The 17679-nt window shown below is 41.0% G+C and overlaps 1 protein-coding gene across 15 annotated transcripts in view; it reads left to right on the top strand.

Annotated features, from left to right (window-relative positions):
• The window catches only part of LOC100629880 (zinc finger protein 14 homolog), a 101303-nt gene that overhangs the window by 70784 nt on the left and 12840 nt on the right, over positions 1–17679 (top strand). For 2 of the 15 annotated variants that reach the window (XM_070224240.1, XM_070224246.1), the window contains exons 1-4: positions 8671–10744; positions 11025–11118; positions 13238–13324; positions 17374–17500. In XM_070224240.1, coding sequence (XP_070080341.1) covers positions 13316–13324; positions 17374–17500 — 136 coding nt within the window. In that variant the 5' untranslated portion in view covers positions 8671–10744; positions 11025–11118; positions 13238–13315. Of the gene's footprint in view, positions 12985–13237; positions 13325–17373; positions 17501–17679 lie in introns of those variants that run through there. The other 13 variants (XM_070224241.1, XM_070224244.1, XM_070224256.1 and 10 more) reach the window with 10 other exon arrangements.

Genomic DNA, 17679 nt, shown 5'->3' on the forward strand with positions numbered 1-17679 from the left:
TTTGTGTGGCTCAGCTGTTTCCTTCAGTCTCTGTTTAACTTTTTTAATAGAAATGCCTGCTGAAATGCTATTTGGGCACATCGATATAATATTTTTCTTCTTGAATTTGTTACTGTGATAAGTTGTACTTTGGTCATTAAGGCAGTATGGTATCGGTGCAAGAAGGAACAAGTAGACCAATAAAGCAAAATAAGGAGCCCTGAAATAGACCTACACTTATATGTGGCCATTTGATTTATGACAAAGGGTCCTCTCTGCAGTGTGGTTGGGAAATGGTGGTCTTTTCAATAAATAGCTCTGGGTCAGTTGCATATCCATATTGATAAATTAATCTCGGCTCTTACCTCACACTACACACTAATCAATTCCAGATGCATTAGTGATCTAATGGTAAAAGATAAAGGCTTTAAAAGAAAACATAGAATATCTTTCTAGCCTTGAGGTAGCAAAGATTTCTTAAACGGAACACAAAAAGCACTAACCATATGGAGAAAACATGGTAAATTTTACTATATTGAGTGTAAGAATCTATTTTCATCAAAAGACACCATTAAGACAGTGAAAGGTTGGGGCCGAGTGAAACCCATGGCCAAGTGGTTAAGTTCACGCGCTCTGCTTCAGCGGCCCAGGGTTTCGCCGCTTTGGACCCTGGGCACAGACGTGGCACCGCTCATCAGGCCGTGCTGAGACGGCGTCCCACATGCCACAACTAGAATATACAACTATGTACTGGGGGGCTTTGGGGAGAGAAAGGAAAAATAAAATCTTAAAAAAAAAAAAAGTGAAAGGGCAAGCCACAGAGTGGGAGAATATATCCACAATATATATTTTTGACTGAAGACTCATCCAGAATATGTAAAGAACTCCTACAGATCCATAAATGACAACCAAATAGAAAATGGGGAAAAAAAATAAGCACTTCAATAAAATGGATATCCACAATATATATTTTTGCATGAAGACTCATCCAGAATATATAAAGAACTACAGATCAATAAATGACAACCAAATAGAAAATGGGGAAAAAAATAAGCACCTCAATAAAATGGATATCCAAATGGCCAATAAAGATATCAAAAGGTGCTCAAGTTCATTAATTATCAAGAAAATGGAGAAATTAAAACCACAATGTGATAGGACTATACACCCACCAGAATAGCTAATGAAAAAAATGTGCACAAAGTGCTTGTGCATCATGCGTACCTTCAGTGTGCCCCAGAGCACTCTAGCCTTTGACAGTACACTTGGGAATGCTAAAGACAACATCCCTGATCACCAAGAAACTCTGGGAGCAGACAAGTGAGTACCTAACTTCATACTGATAAGGGCCGTGAAGAGAAAAGGTACCGGGAAGGAGAATTACTGGAGGGGGACAATTCAGTTGGTTGTTTCGTCTGAAGTATGTACGGTATCCATAGTGGTAGCAGTACAGGTTTTTTGCAAGAATAGCCAGGCTAACACTGAAAAAGAAAAGCTACAAAGGGATACTAGTCCTCCCAGATATTTAAAAATACTAAAAAACCTGTATAATCAAAATAATGTAATGAACAGAACATGCATGAACAGGCCAGTAGAATGGAACAGAAAGTCCATAAATCGACCCAAATATACAGAGAATTTAGTACATGAAGGAATAGAGGAAGTGACTGTTCTCTGAAAATACCTTTTTGTATATTTTTTACTACGGGGACTATGTTAATGTTTTACATATTTTAAAAATATCAACAAAGAGTGGAGAGGCTGTAAATTGGAATATAAGCAAAAACAAATATTTCCCCCACACTAAAGGGGAAAAAAGAACTATCCCAGGCAACTGTTGAAGACAATTTGACCATATTCCCTCAGTCTAAGAAAAAAAGTTGTATATAAATAAACTCCCAGTTAGTAGGATTGATTTACACAGTTATATAGATTAACAATTCTGAAACTACTAGAATCAAGCAAAAAAGTAAATACATTGTAGGAGTGAGTAAATATAATGGGAACCAGGTTTATCATTGCTGGAGAAGGAAGTTGCAATATGCAAAGGAGGAGGCTAGAATGAACCGTGTGGTGCTGGATAGCAATTGGAGGTATCACTAAAAAGTCATGGTTTTAAAAAATATATAAATATAGAACTGCATAGGTCTGTGTATACATATATACATATATTTGTCTTATATACAAATACATATATATTTTTGTCTTATATACAAATACATATATATTTATATGTATATGAATACATATATATATTTCCTAGTGGAGAGGACATAGAAGCAATGACATCTCAGTAGCAATGAGAATCTCCAGCACCCAGATCCAAGGAAACAGGGCTCCCTGGAAAAACAGCATATGCCAGCACTGAGTAGAGAAAACACAAATGGGGTTGGAACATTTTGTGGGGGCAGAAAGTAGGGAAGTGCTCAAAAAAGGATTGAAATATGTCAAAAGGTCACAGTTTCAGTCTGAAGGAGTTCCCACTTGCCAAACCTGGGACAATCTGAGCATCAAAATATGTCATGATAGTAACAGACTGAGTAAAACCATTGAGTAACCCAGTGACTGAAATAAGAATCCATGAAACATGCTTTATAGTAGAAGGCCAACGTATTGACATAGAAAGAATGGTGGAATTAGAAAATCGGCATCGATAAACCATCACAGTAATAATTGATTCTGGTAAGAATCATCAATGGATGTTAAAACTAGTGGGTAAAAGTTTGATAAGAAACAGATGTTGATATCTTCTTTTTTTAATCATTATTGTGTTGATTTATAGTTCATTTTTGTTTTTAAAAGATTTTATTTTTCCTTTTTCTCCCCAAAGCCTCCCGGTACATAGTTGTGTATTTTTAGTTGTGAGTCCTTCTAGGTGTGGTATGTGGGATGCCACCTCAGTGTCACCTGATGTGTGGTGCTATGTCCGCGCCCAGGATTCGAACCGGGGAAACCCTGGGCTGCTGAAACAGAGCGCGCAAACTTAACCACTCGGCCACAGGGCCAGCCCCATGCTGATATCAAAGTGTTTCTCCACAAAGGGAAAAATAGTAACATTGCAGTGAAGAAATCTGGAGGCACCACCTTAACCAAGTAATCAAAGTTAACATAACCAGCATGAGACAAAATGACATGCTGTACCTCCTGTTATAATGCACTGAGAAGAACAGAGCAACTCCTGTGATATTCCTGCCAAAGGGCATAACCAGAACCTAATCATAAGGAAATCACAGAAAACTGCAGATTGAGCAATGTTCTACAAAATAACTGGCCTGCAAATATGTCAAGGTCAAGAAATACAAAGCTTGAGGAATGATTTCAGAATACAGGAGACTAAAGAAACATGACAATTTAATGTATGATCCTGGACCAGAAAATTTTTTTTTCCTCTAAAGCTTTATTGAAACAATCGTGAAATTTGAATAAGGTTTGTAGATCAAATAAAAGTATTGTTATCAGTGTAAATTTTCTCATTTTCATCATTGTACTGTGATTATGGAAGAGAATGTCTTTGTTTTTAGGATGAATAACACTGAAGCATTCAGAGGAAAAGGTGCAACTGACCTTTCTGAATGAAATTCCAATTGTTCAGAAAAAAATAGTCATACAGCAAGTGCAATCAATGTTAGCAATTGCAGAATCTATATGAAAGTTATAAGGAATTCTTTGTACTATACTTGCAACTTTTCTGTAAGTTCGAAATTATTTCAAAATAATAAGTTTTATTAACAAAGAGCAGGTTTGCGTTCTGCCTCCTCCATTAATTGCTCTGTGATGTTGGGCAAATTATGTCACCTCACTGTGCCTCTGTGTCCATCACATGAGGATCAAAATGGCACCCACATAAGGGGGTTGATATAAGGAATACATGTAACATTCTTAAAATTAGGCCTGCCAAATAGAAAGAGCACTATAAATTTTAGCTTTTTAAATTTTTTGAAAATTTGCGTCTTTTTTTTGCCTCCAAGAAATTTTCTTCTTTTGTCTTCTTTTCCTTTCCTATTCCCTCTCCTTCCTTATTATTGGTTTCTCCTTCTAGAAGTCCTATTAGACAGACATTAGAATTTCAGGCACTGCCTTTACATGTCATTTTCTCTCATGTTTTCCATCTTTATTCTTTTGTGCAGAGTTTGGGGAGAAACTCTAAGATCGATTTTTCTATTCTTTTAGTCACTCCTCCACTATCTCCAGTCTGCTATTCAGCCAAGCAATTGAGTTATTTAATTCATGTGTTTAATCTCCAAGAGAGCAGATTATTTTGTTTTTTAAGTCTAATCTGGTTTTATGCACACTCTTTCTTTCCTAATATTTCAGGGGGTGGGAATTGAGGTAGGGTGGGAGATGTGGAAGCTTAATTGGGTTTTAAGGGTTGTGTTCCATATTTCTGAGCCACTTTTCTGCCATTGGGATCCTTGAAACACTCTAATATCATCAGAATAAATTTCACTTTTCACTTGTTACTTCTTAATTAAAAAGGTTTAATGAAAGTTTCCTGTGTCTGTTATCTTGTCCTATAGCCTCATACTTTGTTTTAAATAAACTTTTTATTTTAGAATGGCTTTAGATTTACGGAAAAGTTGCAAAAATAGTTGAGTTCCCAAATAATGAGCACCCAGTTTCCCCTTTTAAGATCGTACATTACTACAGTAGATTTGTCACAATAATAAACCAATATTGATACATTATTATTAACTAAAGCCCATACTCCAGTCAAATTTCCTTTGTTTTTATCTAATGTCCTTCTTCTGTTCCAGAATCCCATCCAGGATACCACATTACATTGAGTCATCCTGTCTCCTTATGTTCATCAAGACTGTGACAGGTTCTCAGAGTTTCCTTGTGTTTGATGTCTTTGACAGTTTGAGGAGCACTGGTCAGTTATTTTATAGAATGTCCCGTAAGTTGGAATTGACTAATATTTTTCTCCTAGTTAGACAGGGGGGTTGGATATGGGGGGAGGAAGACCACATTAATTGCCACTCTCACAACATCATATCAAAGGTACACGCTAGCAACATAAAGTGTCACTGATGATGTTAGCCTCGAACGCTTAGCTGGGGTAGTGCTTGCCAGATTTCTCCACTGTAATCTTACTTTATCTGCCTTCCCATACTGCACTCTTGGGAAGGAAGTCACTACGCACAGCTCACACTTAAAGGGTGGGGAGTAAAGCTCCAACTACTTGAGGAGGGGTAATCCAAACAAAGTATCCAGAATTCTCCTACATGGGAGATTTGTTCATTTTCCTCCATTTGTTTATTTGTTCATGTCAGGATAGACTCATGGATATTTATTTTATACTTTGGGTTATAACACAATACTATGTTACCTTTTTTTCTTTTGCTCAAACTTTTCCAACTTTGGCCATTGTGAGCTCTTTCATTTGGCTCCTGTGTCTCTTTGACATAGCTCTATCATTTTGTATCTTGAGCACTTCCTTTACTTTCTGATATTCCCAGCTCATCTTGTATATTCCCTGCCCAGCTCTCAGCAGACGCAGCTAGAAAATATATTTGCATATACTAACGCAAGTATATACACACATATCTATATGTGTGTATATATATTTTACACTAAACATGAGTTAGCAACTATATTAGCTAAACATGAGTTCATATTGATTTTAAAAAGAGGGAAAATGTGATCCATAAGCAGGAAAAAAGCAACCAATGGAAATAGAACTTGAGATTACCCAGATACTGGAATTAGAAGGTAACATAAATATGTTTATTACATTAATGGAAAGTATGGTCGTAATGAATAAGTGGACAGGAACCTCAGAAGAAAAATGCAAAGTATAAAAGAGAACTGGGAATGAGAGTTTTATAACTTAAAAAACTGAAATGAAAATTTGACAGAATGAGCATAAGAGCAGATGAGAGGAATCAAAAGAAAGGGTCAGTGATCTCCATGATAGATCACTAATAATTATCCAATCTGAAGTACAAAAAGGAAAAAGATTGAAAAAAAGAGCAAAGGTACTTAAGGAACAATACTATTAAGTGACATATTGTACTTCTAATATTTTTAATTTTTTTTGTTTTTTCCCTTTTTCTCCCCAAAACCCCCTGGTACATAGTTGTATATTTTTAGTTGTGGGTCCTTCTAGTTGTGGCATGTGGGACGCCACCTCAGCATGGCTTGATGAGCAGTGCCATGTCTGTGCCCAAGATCCAAACCTGGAAAACCCTGGGCCGCCGAAGTGGAGCCCCTGAACTTAACCACTTGCCCATGGGTCCAGCCCCTGTACTTCTAAATAGAGTCCTAGAATGAGAGGATTGACAGAATGTGGTAGAACAAAAACTATGACCAAAACTACCAAAATCTCTCAAATTTGATAAAAAGAAAATCTTGTAATCAGACAGAGAAAAACAACATATAACATATTGGGAAACAAAAATATGAATGATTCCTACTCAGAAACAACAGAAGCCAAAAGACAATGGAATAATATCTTCAAAGCACTAAATAAAAAAATGTCAACTAAGAATTCTATCTCCAGAAGAAATATCCTTTTAAATTGAAGATGAAATAAAGATATTTTCAGGTAAATGAAAAGTTAGATCATAACTAGCAGAATTGCAGTATAAAAAGTGCTAATGGACGTTCTTCAGTTGGAGGGAGTTGACATTACATGAAAATACAGACAAACAGGAAGAAAGGAAGAGCATCAGAAATGGTAAATATGTGGGTATATATAAAATATGTTTTCTATAAATGTTATTAAAATATATGACTTTAAAGCAAAATAATGCAACACTGTGTGGTGGGATTTATAATATATGTAGCTGAATGTATGACAACAGTAGGAAAACGAATAAGGAGTGTAAGTGAAAGGATATTGTTACAAAGTTCTTATGTTTTACATGGAGCGGTACAGTGTTAATTCTAAGTAGAACCATGTTAAATTAGGATGCACATTTTAGGGGCCAGCCTTGTGGCCGAGTGGTTGAGTTTGCGCACTTCGTTTCGGGGGCTCAGGGTTTCGCAGGTTCGAATCCCAGGTGCGGACATGGCGCTGCTAGTCAGGCCACGATGGGGCGGTGTCCTGCATGCCACAACTAGAAGCACCCACAACTAGAAGCACCCACAACTAGAAATATACAACTATGTGCCAGGGGGCCTTTGGGGAGAAAAAGGAAAAATAAAATCTTAAAGAAAAAAAAGGATGCATATTTTAATCCTTAGAGCAACCTCTAACAAGATGCATAAAGGTACAGCTGAAGAGCCAACAGAAGAATTCAAATACATCAGAAAAAATTGATCAACCTGCCCAAAAAAAGCAGGAAAGGAGAAATAGTTAATAAAAAATGCGGCAAATAGAAACTAACAATATAGTAAACATAAATCCAACCAAACTAATAATTGCATAAATATAAACAAACTTTATATTTTAATGAAAAGCCAAAAACTGTCATATTGGATAAAAAATATGAAACCCAAACTACAAGATATCGACTAGAAATGTATATTAAATATAAAATCAGATAGGTTCAAGGAAAAAATATGGAAAAATAAACCATCCAAACAGAAAGGATAAGAAAACTAGACTGACTATAATTTTAGACAAAACAGATGTTAAGACAAGAGACATAGAGAAATGTTTCATAATAGAACAGTCAACTCATGGGGGACACACAATCATAAATGTGTATACAACATATATATATATATGAAACAGGAAGCAAAAAGTCAGCAAACTAAACGGAGAAATAGACAAACCCATAATCGTAGTTTCCACCTAACTCCTACTTCACATATATTCTACTGTTTGCAAAACGAGACTTAAGATTGGCCCAGCCATTTTCAAATGACTTCTAAAGTTTTATATTCTTAGAAGAACAAATTCTTCCATCTATTAAATAATATATCATAGAATGTGAGATGGAGAAGATGCCGCACTGTAGTCCCCAGTGGGCTTATCCCGTTTCCTTCCTGAACAAACCCAGGACAGGACAAACCCATTATCACTCCTCTGAGAAAGGCTTCTGAAGATATTCTTCCTAATATTCACTCTCCAATCCTCCTCATTAGGAAGGCAAACAATTATAAATGCACGTGCTTAACGGAGCTTGAAAATACTTGAAGCAAAAACCTGATAGAACTAAACGGAGAACAGAAATAGACACACCTCTCAGTAATTACCAGAACTAGATTTTTAAAAATCAGTAGGGATAAAGAACATCTGAGTAACACTATCAACCACCTTAACCTAATAGACTTTTATAAAACAATACGTTCATAACTGCATGACGGAAAGAGGAAAAATCCGCAAGGAGGGAGGGAGGGAGAGAGCCAGAGCGCCAGCCGCCTAAAGTGCAGCTCCAGGTGCCGTAGGGTTTGGAGCATATGTTTATTGAGTACCCACATTCTACTTGGATATATATACTGAACACCTGCTGTGTGCCTAGTACGTATATTGGGCGCCTGTTGATGCCAAGAGTTCTTTCTAAGCTCTGGTAGGGCTTCCTCAGCGACAATCACATACCAGCGCTCGCAGACCGCCCTTTGTTCAGGTCCCGGGAGCCCCTCCCTCGCCAGATCATCTTCAAGCCCAGAGCCCTAGCTCCCGCGCTTGCGCACTCCGCGCAGCCCGTTGGGGCATTGACTAGGCCCTCTCTACTGCAGACTACATTTCCCACAGGCCTCTGGGACCAGTTTCCTTCCGGCTTCCTTGCTGGTGTCGGCTCCGAGAGGTGAGTTGGTCGCGTGCATTGAGGAAATGGGCGCGGGGGCGGCGCGGGGGTGGTGCGGGCCTCCGAGTGAACCGGTTTGCAGGCACTGTGGAGCTTGTGACGGTGACTGGGCACTGGGTGCCCCGAGGCGTCCTCTGACCCCGCGCTTCAGGGCCGCACAAACCCCGCGGCCCGGAATGGCTCCGAGTTAGATGTCTGTGAAGGCCCCCAACAAAAAGACGCAGTGTGGGAAAGAACCGCTGCAGATCTCGGGAGCACGGCCTCACCAGAGCGCCCTCGCGAGGGAGCTGCCGTGGACCTGGGGATAGATGCCGGAGCTGGCCTTTGTCCTCTGGCCTTTCTCTCTCATCCCGGGAAGGGCCAGCTTCCCCCCAGGCCCCCTCTTGCTCCTTTCGGGTTCTGTGTGTGGACGGTGGGAGCGGGGGCGTGTCCTGAGTCAGCCGGGCCAGCTGGGCTCCCGGGAGGCTCCATGTCTGGAGATTTCGGTCTGCGTCCCCAATCTCGCTGGTCTTTAGGAAGATTGTGTTTCCTCTTTGGCCCGTGAGATACAATTTTTATTTTTCGGGGCATGAGAACATTTGCTTTCCCTGTGAAAGCGTGAAAATCAGCTAGGACTGAACAGTTAAAAAGCATCCCTGCTATTAATCAGGCTGGGCGAGAAGAGACAAAGCCAGCTGCAAAGTTAATAGAAAATATTATGTCTCCCCAGGTCATGCAGCAGTTGTAAGATGCCATAGCGACTCCTTCTTTGAGAGTAGCAGCTGTCTTACCAGTGATGCTCCAACCCACTTTGCTGTTTTTGGTGCTGGGGATACCCAATTGCTAAACCATCCTCGCTTCATGATAGCACTGTCTCCAGTTAATCCCAGTTTCTCCTCAGAAACAGGAACTATTCCAGAATTGTTCCCCGCTTCCCTTTTGAGCTCCTCCTCAAAATCCTTCTCTTGGAACTTAGCCTTTTACAAAAGAGCTTTTCTTCTCCCTCTCCTCCATCGCATTCCAAACGCTCCTGTGGAATTTCCTCTCTCTCTCGAGTCAATAAATCTGACTTTGTCGGACTATGCAGGCTTGTTCCAGGTGCCCTTGAGCTGGTTAGGCTTTAACCTCGGAAATACCCTATCCTTGACCTGGTGCTTTGCCCTTCCTTCCCGGTGAGCGGTGGGGGCGCTGAGGGTAGCCCCCCTCCAGTGGGTGTTCGCCTGATCATTGAATCCCTCCTGGGGGCCGCTGCTGTCTCATCATTTGGGTGGTCTCCGCCTAAACCTCCTGAAGGGAGGCCGCCTGCAGAGCTTTATTTTAGGCCGTGATTTGTTGAGAAGATTAAGGAGGTGGTTTGGTTGGTGACAGAGTCTTCTGCTTTTGAGGCTTTTAAGAAGTGAAAATGTGGTAGGGTTTCTAACAGAGAGATCTGTGTTGACAGGGGTGGGAAGGGAAGACCTTAGTAGAAATTTGAGAAGTGGTTTGAAGTTTCTAACAGCGAGTTTGTTTCAGGCCACATATTTATGTGGTCTTATGAGAAGCAGTTTAGTGTAGTGGCAGTAGTATGGGGTATGGAGCTGAATTACCAGGATTCTAATCCTACACCTGCCACTTAGAGTTAGGTGAATTTGGGGCAATTTATTTTATTTCTTTGTGTCACAGTTTCTTCATCAGTGAAAGGAGGGTGATGATAGAACCTCTGTGTGGGGTTGCTTTGAGTAGATGAATTAATATATGTAAAGTTCTCAGATAATGCTTGCCATGTGATAAGTGCTCCACAGATTTAATTGGTGTGCTTATGTTGTAATTCCATGTTTTTCCTTATCACTCGGATCCAAAAATTATGAGAATTTTGTCCCATTTACTTCATACCATCCATGTAGCCCCGTTTCGTAAATTGTTGCTAATCAAGAGGAAGTACCTATTAACATGAAACTTTGAAATTTAGTAGTTAGTGTTATAAGAAAAAGCAGGGCTGAGAACTCACACTTTTTATGGAAGAAAAAAGGAAGAGCAGAAGAGAATTTTCTTTAATTCTGGGAAGAAGAGTAGGTAATATTCTTCACCTTCAGTGATGTAGCTGACTTCAGGTAAAGGTTTATTTGCTACTTTAGTGCTTTATTATATATACTGTCTTATTCAATCCTCATAGCAACCCTTTGAGATGGAATCTATAATTATCAGCATTTTTTATAGAAGGAAACTAAGGCTGAAAAGTTAAGTAACAGGTCCAAGATGACACAGCTATTAACTATCAGAGCTGAGATTTGTATCCTGGAAGTTTGACAGCAAAGCCTGTGTTAATAATTACAACAGTATACCAAGTCTCATTATGTATACTTTAAAAAGAATCCTTCCTACCTTACTCAGTAATCCATCATGATGGAGAGAGAAGATGTTAATCTGATGACAGCAAGCACTGTCAAGTTATGTCCCGGTCATACTGAAGCTGTGGGGTCTGGAGGTAAATGGATTTCATACAGTAGGATTTATGCCTTACAATGTTTATTTTAATGATGTTCAATGCCAAGTGAGACTAGTAGGACAGGAAGATCCAGCAGCCAGGGGAGGGCTTCATAGGCATCTTAGCCCAAAGGATTGACTAAGAAGCAAAATAAAGTCATTTGTCAGAAGGACGTGAAAGGCAGCAGCCGTGAGATGGCCATCATTGCTGAGGACGTCCGTCACGGGCTTTTTGCCGTTCTCTTCTGGGTGGTACTCCAACATCCAGGGGCAAATTAAATCATAGAGTTGGTTCGTGAATTAGAAGCTGAAGTAGAAAAGTCACTCAGGAAAAACGACAGCTGTTTTTAGAGTATCCTCAGCTTTTTTCTCAGTTCAGCAGAAGACCGAAAGAAACCCTTGAACTGGGAAAGTCTCCTTCTTTGGAGTATTTGTGTACTTGAGGTTCACGCTATGTTTAATATGGTGGTGAGCGTCACTGGCTGTCACTGTAAACATTTGACTGGTCCTTCTAGGCATATGTGTGATTTTTTTTTCCTGCCAAAATAGTTTAATGTCACATATGTTGAGGTTGTTTTTTTTCTTTGAGGAAAATTGTCCCTGAGTTAACATCTGTCGTCAGTCTTCCTCTGTTTGCTTGAGGAAGATTGTCACTGAGCTAACATCTGTGTCAATCTTCCTCTATTTTATGTAGGATGCCACCACAGTGTGGCTTGACGAGCAGTGCTAGATCCGTGCCCAGAATCCGAACCTGTGAATGCTGGGCGGCAGAATGGAGCTCACGAACTTAACCACTAGACTACCGGCCGGCTCCTGTTTTTTTCTTTTTAAACACACTGGCTTCACTCATTTCATCAAAATTGTGGCAACATTGTCACTTTTTAATATTTACATGGTTTTCAGTGGTATAAATGCATTACAGTTTATTTAATCATTTCTCTGACTAGATTCTTTTCAGCATCTTCAGCATCCCTCTGCAGACATTTTTAGGTACATGTACAAATAGTTCCTTTGGTCCCGGAAGTGGAGTTTCTGCTTCACAGGGTTTTCAGGGCTACAGGGTCTAAATGGTGCTTCTCACCATTCTAAGTTTGGACCAACCTAGTGTGCGTTTCCCTGTGACCCTGCTGATACGGGGCATCATTAGTCTTTTAGATCTCCCCATCTAGTCACTGGAAAAGATATTTTTTTGATTGTTTATCACACATCTCCTTAATTAGTGATGAGGTTCAGTATCTTTTGAAAGGTGATTTCTGTTTTTTGGTGAATTGCCCTTGCAGTAGAAATGCTAGCCTTCAGAGGCAAAAACCAAAGTTGAAAGGTGGCTTTTCAGTTAGAGAAACGTGGATGCAGAACAGAGCTCTGCCACTTACTATCTGAATCTGGGCAAATGATCGGGCTCCTGAGCATCAGTTTCCTGAGCTGTTGGAAGGAGAGAAGCACTACGTTGCAGAACAGTGCTGAGGAGCAACGCCCATCACGCACAAGTTCTCCGTGACTGTTCGTTGGGGACTAACCACAGCATCATGGATCCCCCCCTACCCAGCTTGGATCCTGAAAGAGAGGGGTTGGCAGAGGATGTCATGGTCTGTGAGGTCCTGCTTGGGAAACAGTAGTGAGCTGTCCTGGTGGGGAAAAGGCCAGTGCGGCCTTGCAGGGGCTGTAGCTGCCAGGCTCAATCCGTGTGCTTTTCAGTCTTTGTGTTCAGGAAGCTCAGGCAGGATCCTGGGGGCTCAAAGGAGGCTCTATTTGGATGCTGTGGCCCTTTCTGAGCCCTGAAAAGTTGTACTAGAGGGAGGAAGAGCTGCTCAGGACAAGTTGGAGTCCTCTAGTGTCAGGACCAGATCCGCATTGCCAAACAGAACTGGTGAGAATCCTCTTGTAGAAGTATCGGCTTCTACCCCAAGTCTGTCGTTGTCCATCTGGATTTCTTCAGGCTCTGGATTGCTTCAGACTCCCTATACTCTCCCCCAGTTTGTGTGGGTCTGGGGTTGGTGTGGGTATAGTGGTGGGAATAGTTTAGAAGCAGGAATGGAAGAGGAAAAAAAGCTGTGTTAACGTAAGTCACTTGGGGAGCTCTGAGGCACATCTGGTTTCATGGATTCCTTTTCTTCCTCCAGATCTGGCTTTTCTGGACACTGCTGTTCTCCAACAGAGAAGTCTGGAGAAGGACTGACCAGTTCTTGCAGTTCGAAACCATGGCCCATGTAAGCTGATGTTTCTTTCTCCTTTTTTTTTTTTTTTAAAAATTGGCACCTGCGGTAACATCTGTTGCCAATCTTCTTTTTTTCCTTCTTCTTCTTCTTCTTCCCAAGGCCCCCCTGTAAGTAGTTGTATATTCCAGCTGTAGGTTCTTCTGGTTGTGCTATGTGGGACGCCACCTCAGCATGGCCTGATGAGCGGTGCTAGGTCCGCGCCCTGGATCCGTACTGGCGAAACTCTGGGTCGCCAAAGTGTGAACTTAACCAGTTGGCCAGGGGGCTGGCCCCTCTTTCTCTGTTTTGAGATATTGTCAATTTCTAGGTCGTGTCTACATACTCATTTGTTATCTTGAAATTTCCTATTTAGCAGAACTCCATCTAAGAACCTGTTCTAGTTCCTCTCATTCCTGTGAGGGTTGGGGACAAATAGCTCAGTATCCTCTCCGTGCATCCTTCCCTTTTCTCCACTAATGTGGAGCATCTGCTCTCTACAAAATCATCTGTCAAGAGCCATGAGGGAGCAAAAGTGAAATGCTTGCGAAAAATGTAGGCATTCTCTGCAGGATGTCCCCTCTGTTAACATTTTCCAACAGAATAGCTTTTGTTTTTAATACTTCAACTTCAGAGAAAGCGTATTTCTCTGAGTACAGTGATTTTTAGTTTAGTTGTGTGTAGGAAAATTTATGTCCCCAATACACAATTTGACCTTTTTTTTAAAGTTTTTTGAACTTTTCGTTGACATATAATGTACATGGAGAAAAGTGCACAAATTGTAAGTGTACAGCTGAATGCGTTTTCATAAATTGAGTGCATCTATGCTGCCAGCACTCGAGTCAAGAAAGAGAATATTACTCGCACTTGTGATGCTGTGCTTTGAGCCACCCCCTCCCCACCCAGTCCAAATGTAACCTCTGCCCTCACTTCAAATACCATATATTAATTTTGCCTATTTTTAGAACTTTATGTAAGTGAAATCATATAGTTCAATGCAACATTTTTTAACAAAAAACAATGTGCAGAAAGAGTCTTGTCATATTCCAAGTTTAATTGCTAGACTGTCAGAAGCATTGGCAGATGTTTTGAAATGCACACAAGTATCTTGAAAGGGGATGTGTGCATCTGGGGCTGCTGGTGATAAAAGAGGCATCCGAGCATGATAGTGAGTGTGAGCCATCCCTGCCTTTGTGCATTTTCATAGTGCACCTCACATATGGCCATTGTTTTTGTCTAGTATAAAATGAGTTCCTAAACAGTTGGAAAAGTGTTGAAGAAAATTGTGGAGAAAGAAACAAAACAGATGAGAAAAATGAGTTCAGTAAAAGAGACAATGAAAATACAAAGCCAAAGATATAATGTGTGCACTGACCCATGTGTATTAGCTTCTTCTTTTTTTTTTTTGCTGAGGAAGATTAACCCTGAGCTAACATCTGTGCCAGTCTTCCTCCACTTTTTTTTTTATTGGCACCTGAGCTTACATCTGTTGCCAGTCATCTTCTTTTTTTTTTTTCCTCTTCTCCCCAAAGCCCCCCAGTACATAGTTGTATATTCTAGTTGTAGGTCCTTCTGGTTCTGCTGTGTGGGACGCCGCCTCAGCATGGCCTGATGAGCGGTGCCATGTCGGTGCCCAGGATCTGAACCAGTGAAACCGTGGGCTGCCGAAGTGGAGCGCAGGAACTTAACCACTCGGCCATGGGGCTGGCCCCGTTCCTCCACTTTTTGTGTAGGTCGCCACCACAACATGGCTGACACGTGGTGTAGGATCCAAATCCATGAACCAAGGCCACCACAGTGAAGCGTGCCAAACTTCACTATGCTATGAGGCTGGCACCAGTACTGTCATTCTTTATCGGGGGGAAATGTGAAGCTAGTTGGAGGGTTAGAATTGATGTATAATGCCTTATAATTCTTTGCTTTAATATGGTGGGAAAATAGGCAGCTGGTTCATAATGTAGTGTGACAGCGCCTGATTTGCAGGAATGGATTATTGATGTTAAGTGGGAGATCCCTGTTTTGACTTTTCCTTGAAGACCTGTGATTTGGTGAAAGAGAATTTGGCCCTATTTGACTGCTCACAGGGAAAACTCGAAACTTCTCCACAGCCCTGAGCTTTCCAAGTGCGTAAGATGGGGTTCAGTGTAGGCTGCTCTCAGTCTCTGTACGTGTTGAGATCTTATGGTTGTAATGCTTTTAGGTTCGGGTGGATTAGGTAGGGATGTGGTTGGGGCCTCTGAAGACCTAAAATTTCATGTGCTGCCTTGATGTCTGTGTCGAGACCTCAAAGGCCTACCCATGAGTTCCCCTGCTCTCACCAGATATGTCCCTCAGCCAGTGGAGAAGACTCCCTACCTGGCCAGTTCCCCCATCAGCCACACCAGCTAAACTCGTCCTGGTCCTCAACCTAATGGGTTTCACCTCCCTGCCAGCCCGCAGAATTACTCACACAAGCCAGTCATGTCCTCCTGCGGGAACCAGGGAACACCTCACCCTCTATTTACGACAAAGCCTGCCTCCCACACACCCTGCTTGTTCACTGTATTCCTGAGTGCAACCCCTGTGTGGCCCTGCATGACGTGTGGTGTCCTTCTCCCCCCGGCTGTAAGTGTATCTGACTGATAAACTGCCGTCAGGCTCATCTCTCTGGTGTCGGGTGTTCAGCCATCTCATACAGCTTAGGGCGAGGGACCCCCCCCTCCCCACCAATGGTGTGAAGAGGAGGCGATCAGAACAGGACTGCAAATGGAGAGATCAAGAATCATCTCTGGGGAACCCTGAGAGAAGAAAACCAGGAGCAGAGTCCATTGTGTCGTTTTACAGGATATGCTGGTCTAGAGAAGGGCTTCTCAACCTTGGAACTATTAATATTTTGAGCCAAGAAATCTTTTATTTTGTGTGTCCTTTGCATTGTAGGGTGTCTAACAGTATCCCAGCCTCTATCCGTCACGTGCCTGTAACACTCACACCCCTTCCCTGCAGTTGTGGCAACTAAAATTGTCCCGAGACATGGCCCCTTGTCTTCTAGGGAGTAAAATCAGTCCTCATTGGAAAGCTCTGGTCCAGACGGATGTCTTCACGATTCAGTGTCCTCTCACTTGAGAATGAGGAGAGGTGTTCAGTGAGAGATGATGGGTGACAAAGAGAAGAAGGTCACCCAGATGCATAAGTAATAGGTAGTGTAGACCACGTAGTTGAGGAAGATTTTTGAGTTTATATTGACTTGAAATCTCTAAATAGAAAAAACAGAGAAAGATTAAATCTAAAATATTCAAGATGTGGATTACCATGTCGAAATTTTTAAATGTTTACTAAAGAATTGGTCATACATTGTAATATCTTAATAGACGTATGTTAACATGTTATGAGGAAGTTAAATTTCATTGAAGTAAATTGGAAATTGCTGTTGCTTCAAAATAATTAGTGCAATGCAGTATTCTTCAACTTTAATAACTGTTTTAACAAGATCATGCTTTCCTGAAATATGAAAGAGACGACAGTGTGTAATATTGTGTTTTAAATTAAAACTTTACCTTTGGAAAATAAATCCTGGAAAATGGCCCAATAAAAAAAAAAAGAATTGGTCATAAAAGGGAAAATATTTATAGTAAAATCTGACTTTATGGACTGGAGTCTATTTCCTTAGAGATTTTGTAATACATCCAGGAGAAATTTTTACCAATTTTTTTTTCATGATCCTTAAATGGAAAAAAACGTGGAAGACCTCATATTTCTTAAGAGTTTGTGGTGGAGACACAGCTTGCAGAAGGCTTGTGTGCACTGTTGCGTTTCATTGGGACTTTTTTTGATTATTTATTTCCAGATAGTTTTAGGTAAAAATTTAATCTTACATGTAGCCACAGGACTATTGAAGACATGTAGCACTCTGCTTCAGTGACACTAATTTTCTTACTGTCTGCTATGGATGTCATAAGTTTTCAGCCCTACCCTGTTTGCTTGATGTGTGACCCCCTGTCTGCAATGCAGTCCTCAATCTCCTCTCTTTCTATTTTAAAAGTATTTCATTTGTTTTCACAAGTAGTACATGCGTTTTATTTTTGCAGGGTTCGGTGACGTTCAGGGACGTGGCCATAGACTTCTCACAGGAAGAATGGGAGTGCCTGGACTCGGCTCAGAGGGACCTGTATCGGGATGTGATGTGGGAGAATTACAGCAACTTCGTCTCGCTGGGTAAGGCTCTTGTCTCAAACCATGTTCACTTTCTCTACTGTCAATTTCAGGACGATGTTTTGAGAAACTGGATACATTTTTTCTTCCTGTTCCAAAGGCATGGTTTACACTTTGTTAGGTTAGAAATAGGCCCCTCCACTTAACACTTCTTCCCTCCCATCTGCCTTGTCCTTTCAGGC

This window comes from Equus caballus, chromosome 10 (genome assembly GCF_041296265.1).
Source record: "Equus caballus isolate H_3958 breed thoroughbred chromosome 10, TB-T2T, whole genome shotgun sequence".
NCBI classification, from domain to species: Eukaryota; Metazoa; Chordata; class Mammalia; order Perissodactyla; family Equidae; genus Equus; species Equus caballus.